We start from the raw sequence: 9,333 nt of genomic DNA on the forward strand, positions 1-9,333 counted from the left end.
TACTCTGAGTATATGTGCTAAGTCGTCAAGGAGAAATAGTGTTTTGGCAGATTGAATAGGAAAAAATGTTAATGGAGTTCTTTGACACAAGAGTTACATCAGCTCCTGCTGTAAGCCCTTTCTTACCTCAGATACTTCACATTAAAGGTCTGTTATACTACAGGTGAATTACCGATGACCTTACTGACACAGATGCTGTTTTGAGTTTTTTTGGTGGGAAACCATATTCATATTGTCACACGTACAGTAGATTAGAAGTTCATTTAAAACTAAAGTCTCTCTCTTGTACAGTAGATAAGTTAGTTAGTTACCTGGCAGGGAAAAGACACTATATCCATAACAAAAGGCTGCAATGGGTTTTTCAAGGGACATTAAAATGACAAGAAGATTAATTATTAGGCTCACCATAATATGAGGATCATTTATTGGAGTTGCTCTGATGTAGGGTAGGAATGATCCAAATATAGGTGAGGTTTGTTGTGATCAAAACTGTCAAGTAATTGCCATTACCTGGTCATAATGCTCTACCAACAGTGACTAAACTTATGTGTACAAAATATTCTGGTTGTTAAACTTCTAAAAAAAAACAAAAAAACAATAATTCTAGGCTATTTACGTTGCAAATGAAAGTGAATATTCCACTAATATTCCCATTTACATGTAACCATGCTGATTCAAATTATGTAAAAGTTAAACAGCTGAAGCGTCTTGATCCACTTTGCTCCTTTGTTCTAAAACAGGATTTTTATTAAGTTTTCCATCAGTGGCAAACTTGTTGTCAGTGTAAATGTAATTTAAGTGCAATAATGTTATGCTGTGCTAGGCTCATTGAAAAGAAAAGTAAGTTAGTTACAGTTGATGGCTAATGTTGATGTATTAGCATCAACATAGCTAACATTAGCTAACTAGTCAACAACTGAGGTGGATTAGCTAGCTAGTTAGTTGTTGTGTTGCTACCGAGCAAAACATTACCTAACTAGTTGATGGTTGGTAGTTAGCTATAGTTTTCATATAAGCAAAACATTAGCTAATTAGCTAGATAACAACTGATGTATTAGCTAGCAAGTTAGAACTGATAGAACACAGAAAAAGGTGACGTCAGCTGAGACACATATTCTGAATGCACGGTGGAAAATGCTTAGACCTAATTCGTCTGCATTGAACAGGACCCATATCAAATTTCGCATGAAGTCATATTTGGAATAATAGTGAAAAATTATAGTGCATGGAAACATAGTCAGTGAGAAGTTTCCTACTTTAAGTCTGAAGTTATGTTCACCAGTAATTTAGCTAAACCTTGTTTAAGGTGGCAAAAACTATGCTAACCATAGCTTTAGCTTGTGTTAAGTATAAATATAGTCTGCCTGCGTGCTGTGGTTGCATAAACCTTGTAATTTTCACATGACTTTTGTACACCACACGTGATATGCATTCCAGATTGTGCTCATTCCATGAATTTTTGATGGCACTCGCAATATTTTTGTTTGTGGCATATTGCTTTCTGAGAAACACAGTGTAACGTGAGTTTCCTAAAATAAGCTACATAAAAGGAATTCGAGGACTGATACAATAAAGGAGCTCAGGTGGCAGAAAAACAACTTTGAGCGAAGGAAACTGTCAACAGAAAATAGAAACTTTCTACAGAAAATAGAGAGAGAGTTGAGATAAATGTGAAATATGGAGGTTTGCATTCTGATGAGTGTTGCCTGTGGACGTCTGTGGTTGTCAGTCTGCTCACCTCCTCTCCTCCTCTTCTTCCACCTCTCCCTCTTCTTCGTATGACCTCCGTCTATGTTCTGGTCACCCCCAAATCTCCTCGTGTCCGCTGTCCCCCATAGCGCCACACAGTGGTTTGGAAGGGAGACACAGGGGCCCTCAGTGTCCCCTTTGGAACCACCGGGCCCCTTCTGTTAGCGTCGCACCAAATTTTCTTATCCCCCATTCCCCCACCACTGTCCTCCTCCTGACCCCAGTCACACACCGGTGTTCCCAGCATCCGATCTACACTGTTCCCAGTACCTGTAGGGGTGGAGGGAGGGGAGCGTGCAGTAGTCACGATGATTTTACACCTCCACCGACCCCCAACACCTAAAAGCCTGTTCAGATCTGGTATTAACTTGCATCCTGGGTGATCCGATCACACGTGGACAGCTCTAAGTACATCACTTTACACCTCCAGATTCGCCAGATGCGTCTTGAGTGACCACTTGGGATCGGATCTAACTTCCCTGCTGTATATGCAAATAAACACCAGGGCTGTTTTGTCAGTTGATTGTCTTTGCTGTCCATTTAGCTGTTCAATACAAAGATTGAACTATTTATACCTTTTCTTCTTCAGTTAAGCGCTACACCTCACCTATACTAACTCCTTTTACCTGTGCTGTCTTCAGCTGGGCAAGAGAGATGCTCTGTGGTGTGCTGGGATTTTACACCTCAGCGTTAAGCAGGATGCACGCTTTTACTTTTTCTGACTGTGAGGAACTCTGATCACATCACAGATGACGAAAGGTATTGATGAGAGAGACAGAGAAAGTAAAATAGTCCACCCAAGCAAGAGAAAATTCGTCCCAGCGCACCATAGAGCTTCATTCCTGTTCGCTCTTTACAGCAACACAATATTTTTTATAAAGAAAGAAACAACTAAATGTTGCTTTTAATGTCAAATTATTAAGAAGGCACTCGTGATTAAGAATTCGTCGTAGCCGTTTCACTTCACTGATGTGTACGCAAATATTTTTATATTTTAAACTGGTGGCTCAACAGTAGTAGTAGCCATTAACATGCTTGGACAATTTGACACAGAAATAGCTTAATCTATAATATTTGTCAAATTTACAAGAAAAATTTGTCATACACAGTGTTTCACAAAGTTTTATAAAGTTTCACCTCACTCAACAACTCTCACAATAGTGCAGTTTTAAGGAGTATAAGGAGTATGGGCATGGCTAAAAGGTACAAGAGCCCAAACTTGTTGAAAAGAAAAATGAATTTTGAAGACGGTTGGGGGACTTGTAAAAGCAACAAGCCTAAATATAGTCATATCTTAAAGCAAACTAATGCTTAGCTACAGAGCAAAACACTAGCTAACTAGTTAGTGTAATGTCATGTAACTGTGTAATGACCAAAGAATGCTCCTAAAATACAAATAACATTGGCATATCTCACATGTCTTAATTAGAAAATGCCACTTTCGGAATAAGCTCTCGTTTCATTTACCTGTTTGCAAAATGCGTTTTGCGGCTCAACAGTAGTGGTAGCCATTAATCTGCTGGGACAAACTGATCATTGTGAAAGACAGAACTAATAGAGCTCAAACACATCATTTACATTAGAATGAACTAAATGACGGACTCACAGGACGTCAGTTGAATAAGCGGTCCTTCAGTGTGGTTCAGGACACCTGTGCTTACAGCTGTCCACTCGTGATCAGATCACCCAGGACGTACGTTAACACCAGGTCTGAACAGGGCCTAAGCCCCCACGCATGCCCTGTGTGTATGTGTGCTGTGCGTTCACCACCACCCCCCCAAAAAAAACAAAAAGAGGGCTTGACGGATTGTAGAGGAGGAACCAGTTTTATAACATTTGATGCTGTTCTCTTGGCTGTTTTCTAAACTAGGTGTCAATTCACAACAGGCTTCAGACGTACCAGCTCAGCAGCAGCACGGCTCGGAGTCCCGAGAGCGTGGCCCTTCTTAACCACCGGGGGGAGCTGCTTTTCCAGCAGGGGCCCCAGGGCATGACCCAGGGGCCGGCGCCTCCACCTCAGCACCCGCAGCTGCAATCAGCGGCAAGCACCCCCGCCCACCACCTTCACCTCCAGCAGCACCACCAGCCCGCCGTGAGCATGGCTGATCTGCGGCCCGAGACACTCATCCAGTGTCAGCAGATCGTCAAGGTCATCATGCTCGACAACAGCGGCCACGGACGCATGGAGGCCTTCCTCAGCCAGACGCCCACGCACCACCACTACCAGCACCACCACCACAGCCACCACCAGCTCAGTCAGTCGGCCATGTCCACCCCGGTCCGCTCGCCGGACGGTTCCCATGGAAACGACGGCCACCAGCCCCCGCTGCCTCCTCCACCTCCGCCTTACAACCACCCGCACCAGTATATACCACCGGACCCCCGCCTCAGTCTACACCGGACCCCAAGCGGCTCTCGGAGCATGGTGTAAATAAATTAATTAGTATTATTCCCCCCGACACACACTTCCACACACACTTCTTCACCCCTACTCTACCTATTTAAAAGTACATAATGTACATATATACATACAGAAAGAGCTATAATAAAAAAAATCTCACTTATATGCATATATTTAATGAAAAAAATAAGAGAAAAATAAAGATTTTAAAAGAGAAAAAGGAGAAATGAAGTGCATATATAAAGTTTTACTTGATTCCACATGTATTTTGAAATATTATGTAGTTTTAACAAATTTCTATAACTTTTTGTCAGTTTTAACTCTTGCTAGAGAAAACACAGGTATTCAGTTTCTGGATGGATCCCTCGTAGTTCCAGTATTCACCAACAACAACAAGAACAACAACAGAAAAATCCCTCGAAACTCTTTTTTTTTTTCTGGATTGTGATGGATGGACGCACTCCAAGGACCTTTCTGCTTCTGTTCGCTTCTCTCATCCCAAACCTCATGCCTACTGTGCTGTATGTGCGCGTGTGTGCATAGCTGACACTTGACTGAAAAACGTGTGCCAAAATACATACGCTTCCACTAAATGAAACACTGACTTCTTTGCACTTGACTAAATGCTAGGGCTAGAAGAAAAGAGAGGAGAAAAAAAAAAACCTTCCTTTTGCTTTGAGAAAATAGTCCCTTTTCACGCTTCTCCCTCAAGGAGCACAAAAAAAAAGAATAACAAAACTGATATTTCACAAAAACCTATCTCCCCATTCGCGCTGTTGCTGATTTATTTATGTGATGGAGAGCCTTCCCATGGATAAAAAAAAAAAAAGAAACATCCTCCGATAAGCTGTGTTTGTCATCCCGCTTCTCTGTTGTGTTGTGGCTCTCTATCATCAGAAAACACTCTCGCTCAATTGTCGCCCTCCATAGATCATTCCACAAGCGAAGGATGACAGGAAACAAAAGGCAGCGAATCACGTGGATCCGCTGCTGAAACCAAAAAGTCAGCCCAGGATCGTCCCGTTGATTGTTGTTTGTCTTCACGTTTAATATCGTTAAGCAGTCCTCGCCACATTTATCTGCTTCATGGAGGGAAAAGTTTTTCATATTTTGCTGAAACTGCTCCGGACTTTTCTAAGCATATTCACGTGTAATATATGTGTCATCTGTTGTTTATGAAATGCTTCTTTTCAGGAAATCAGCTGAATTTCCATGAAGACTACAAGTACAACTGTTAACAGTCAAGATCTGTGTTTATTTTAATTTGCGTAAAATATTCCACCTTTCTGTGAGTGTGCGTGCGTGTGTGTGTTTTCCCCGTCCGCCGGTGGATAAATGCAGGACTGAGTCCACCCACGACACATCCAGACGCTGCTGTCTCCTCATGTCAGTACAAGTCCCAGGTTTGGTTTCAGCTCCTTGTGACTGTTTCTCTTCCCTCCTAACCTTTTCGGTCTGACATTTTCAAAAAGGCAAAAACTACACACTACACACTTATATTGCAAATGCTGGCATTAATGGTATTGTTTGTGCTGTTGGCTCGCCCGCTTTTAAATAAGAATGGGACAAAAAGAATGCATTTTATCTGATCTCTTTTCTCTTTCACCCCAGCCGAGATTGTAAATACCACATTCGAGCAGTGTCGGAAAGGACAAGCCAAGCTACCTTTAGCCCCCCCACCGCCTCTTCCCTCCCTCCCCACCTTCAAAATGCTACTGCCCTGTCACGCGTCCTTCATTCTGAAATAGGTCAGCGACTGCCCCGGTCTGAATGCGTCCATCTTTTAAACATAAGCCCCCACCAGGTACTGTGGAATGGATGTTCGGTTAACTCTGCTCCCATCTGACCCCCATCTGTCTGATTTGTTGATTTATAATCACAGAGCCGCTGCAGGGAGGTCTCTATCTCATCTTTCTGTCCTTTTCCACTCACGATTTTCACCCAGCGGAAAGACAGAGGTTGCAGGAAAAAAAACAAGTCTGTTGTTCTGGCAGAGATGATGACTGTGTGTGTGTGTGTGTGTGTGTGTGTGTGTGTGTGTGTGTGTGTGTGTGTGTGTGTGTGTATGTGTGTGTGTGTGTGTGAATCCTGCTGACAGTAGCATCCCAACTTCCTGGTAAATAAATCCGACCTCTCTTTTGTTATCATTTCAGAACACAATGAGAAGAATTAGCGCTTTCAAACTGAATAAATTATGATAATTTAAATTTTTTTATGGTTATAAAGAAACTTTTCAAGGTAAAACATTTTAGCGTATAACACTGAAAAGTTCTGCCCTTCACATTGATGAATGATGATTGTATGACTTGTTTGTTTAAACCATCATTCAGATATAATGTGATTCTTTTCTCATGCATGATATAAGTTTGGAGGCCTGTTGACCCGGTGCTAAGCCCCGCCCTCCTTTATAAGGATGCAGACCTTAAGATGGTCACCCAGCCAGACTAGCCGGACCACAGGAAGAGCGCCAGGCTTAGAGCTAAACTAACCTGGCCCACTTTGTCCACACATGTCAAATCCCAATTTAGCCTTTGGAAATAAGCCATGAGTTGAGCAAATGCAGTGGGATCTAACACAGGTTTGACTGGAGGTAATGTTACTACAGCTAGTGAGCTGAACATGCTAAAGTTTGTAGTTTACGTTAGCGCAAATAAAGACAAAGTTAGATCCATTCTTCACACGTGTGGTCTTCTGTTTTACATTTTGGAAAGACTACAAAAGAAGACACCACCAACCAAGAGAATTTGCCTTTTTTGACACCACATCAACACATAGAGACATGCAAAGCTTGACTGGTCTGCGATGTATAGTTATGGTTGCTAGTCTACGATGGAGGAGGGGCTTAGCAAAGGGTCTTTGATTCCCAAAAAGTCTTGAATTTGTTTGTGCATGACTGAAATTTGCTTTGAGCGCACTAGTGGGAGATGAAGATGACATTTTTCTATGCTTAAAAAAATGATGGCACTGAGAATAATAATTTATGACAGCCCTTCAAACAGAAAAAGGATTTATGGCGGTAAATTTGAGACCTCTATTTTGCCAGACGGTGGCCATTTTTGTTCACGTGTCTTTCACTTCCCTTTGTTTATGGTTGCACAGTTTTTCCTACTTGACAATGTGTTTAAACATTTAGGGAGATAGACATGCTGTGTGTGCAATAAACTTGATTATGAGGCACACTGAGAACCATGAGGGAAACTAATGTAGCATTTTGGGAGTGCAGCATATGATATGGAAGCGCAGTAGTGGCTACCTTTCTTAAAGAAACTGAAAAAAGGGCTCTGCCATACCAGTGCACTGCTTCATGAATGACGTGGATCTTTTGTCTGGCTCTTCAACACTGTGTTTGCTCATACTAGTTAAAAAATATTACAAAAAGTGGACATACTGTATTAAGGGTAAGACAGGTGGAAAACTGAGTGTATCAGATATGAACCATCACCTCCCTCAGTTGGCTTTGAACCCCTCTCTACCTGTCTTTGCAGTATATCAACACGCTATTAAAGATGATTTAAGTCTATTCACCACAATGGTTTGTTTTCCTTCTTAGATTTAATGGCTTGATTCTTATTTTAAAGCCAACATCAGTCTGGAGTCGCTGTGGAAATATTGTTCATTTTGAAAATGTCATGTTACACAACACTGCATTTTTATCATGCATTACACCATGAAGCTGACATTTTAATTTGACACCAGAAAGTTTAATCAAAAAAGGAAAAGTTCAAACCAAATAATTTATGTTGTTCCAAAAAATGTACAGTCATGCACAGACATAGTCTCCTTGTTAAATGATTGAAGTGGATGTAATCAATACTTTTTTTATTAAAAAAAGGAGCACATGACTATTTTGCACTTAAAACAGAAACAACAAACCCACAGAGAAATTACCCTTCATAGGTCCTCTTTTTACTCCAATACTTGTGCAAGAAACTTTCTCCTTTTTCTGTTTCCTGAACTTAGATATGTTATGTGCTATAAGCTTGTCTACATGTAAGAAAAAACAAATTTGGATGGTTAAAAGATGCTGGGGGACCTGCAAAAGTGGCAAAGCTAATGTTAGCAAAACACTAGCTAGGTAACAGTTGATGCTGCCTTCAAATGGGGTCATGTTTAACATGTTGAGGAGAAGAGTCCATATAAATGCTCCCCACCTGTGGTATTTACAACCTCGTAAGTGTAATTTTCTGAAAGCACTGAGTCGCAAACACGAAATCACATATTCCATTTAAAGGCAGCATGATGTAGATTGGCTTTCTAGTTAGCTAGCATTTTGTAAGCTATACGATTTAACTACCTAACTAACAATTTTAACAAATGAGCTAGCTAGCAATTTAGTAACATTAGCAATCAGATATAACTAGCTAGCTAATGATTCATGTAGGCTTGCTAGTTAACTAGTGTTTTCCTAACATTAACTTCCTTATGATGTGAGTACATGTCACTTTCACAGGTCCCCCAGAAAGATGTTTGAACCACCTGCAAAATGTGAAGTATAGCAAAGAATATCTAGGAACAAGAACCAGGAAGTGGGAAAGTTGACTGAGGTTCCAAAAGGTGCAGGACTTAAGAAGGGTCAATTATCACCTGATGTAGCTGTACGAACTATTTCTTAGTGTCTCTCATGTCATTGTTTTGGTTTCCCAGCCCGTAACTTTAATGTTTTGGTAAATCTCTTCTATGACCGTTGCTGTTTCCAGCAGACAGATGTTTTCAGTAAATACTCTCTAAAAATCCATTGTGCATTACCTGGAGTGTGATGCACAAAAATACACTTTGACTATGGTTTAAATCAGTTAAACTTTGTGTGGGTATCTAAATTCATCCATTGCATAATGCTGTCAAGTTCTTGACCATCTTGAGGAGGACTAATTTGCCATCAGTTTTCAGTAAATTAACACTTTTTACAAACTAAAAAACTTAACTGACTTTGCAACCATGTCAAACCACTCAGCTCTGTTCACTCTAACAGAAAATTTCCTCTAGAAGATTTCAGCAGTTACAAAGTATTAAGACATTTCACTGGGAAAATTCAGCAAAGGGTGTAACAAGGGCAAAAAAGAAAAACAAAAAAGAAAAGAAAGATTTGAAGAATAATTGTGACAAAAGTAAATAGTATAATCACACAGTCAACAGAGGCATCAAAGGCAGGCTCAAGTTTTCCCAAGGATTTTCTTGGTAAAATG

At 40.8% G+C, this 9,333-nt stretch overlaps 1 protein-coding gene across 2 annotated transcripts in view; it reads left to right on the plus strand.

Moving 5' to 3' along the window:
- The window catches only part of iqsec3a (IQ motif and Sec7 domain ArfGEF 3a), a 153,544-nt gene extending 145,874 nt beyond the window's left edge, over window positions 1-7,670 (plus strand). Inside the window, exon 14 of one of the 2 annotated variants that reach the window (XM_084711497.1) lies at window positions 3,620-7,670. In XM_084711497.1, coding sequence (XP_084567623.1) covers window positions 3,620-4,180 — 561 coding nt within the window. In that variant the 3' untranslated portion in view covers window positions 4,181-7,670. The remainder of the gene's footprint in view (window positions 1-3,619) is intronic. The other variant, XM_084711498.1, reaches the window with a different exon arrangement.
- Window positions 7,671-9,333: the final 1,663 nt, after the last annotated feature.

Source organism: Lutjanus erythropterus, chromosome 22 (assembly GCF_056507025.1).
Source record: "Lutjanus erythropterus isolate fLutEry1 chromosome 22, fLutEry1.hap2, whole genome shotgun sequence".
In the NCBI taxonomy this organism is placed as follows: domain Eukaryota; kingdom Metazoa; phylum Chordata; class Actinopteri; order Lutjaniformes; family Lutjanidae; genus Lutjanus; species Lutjanus erythropterus.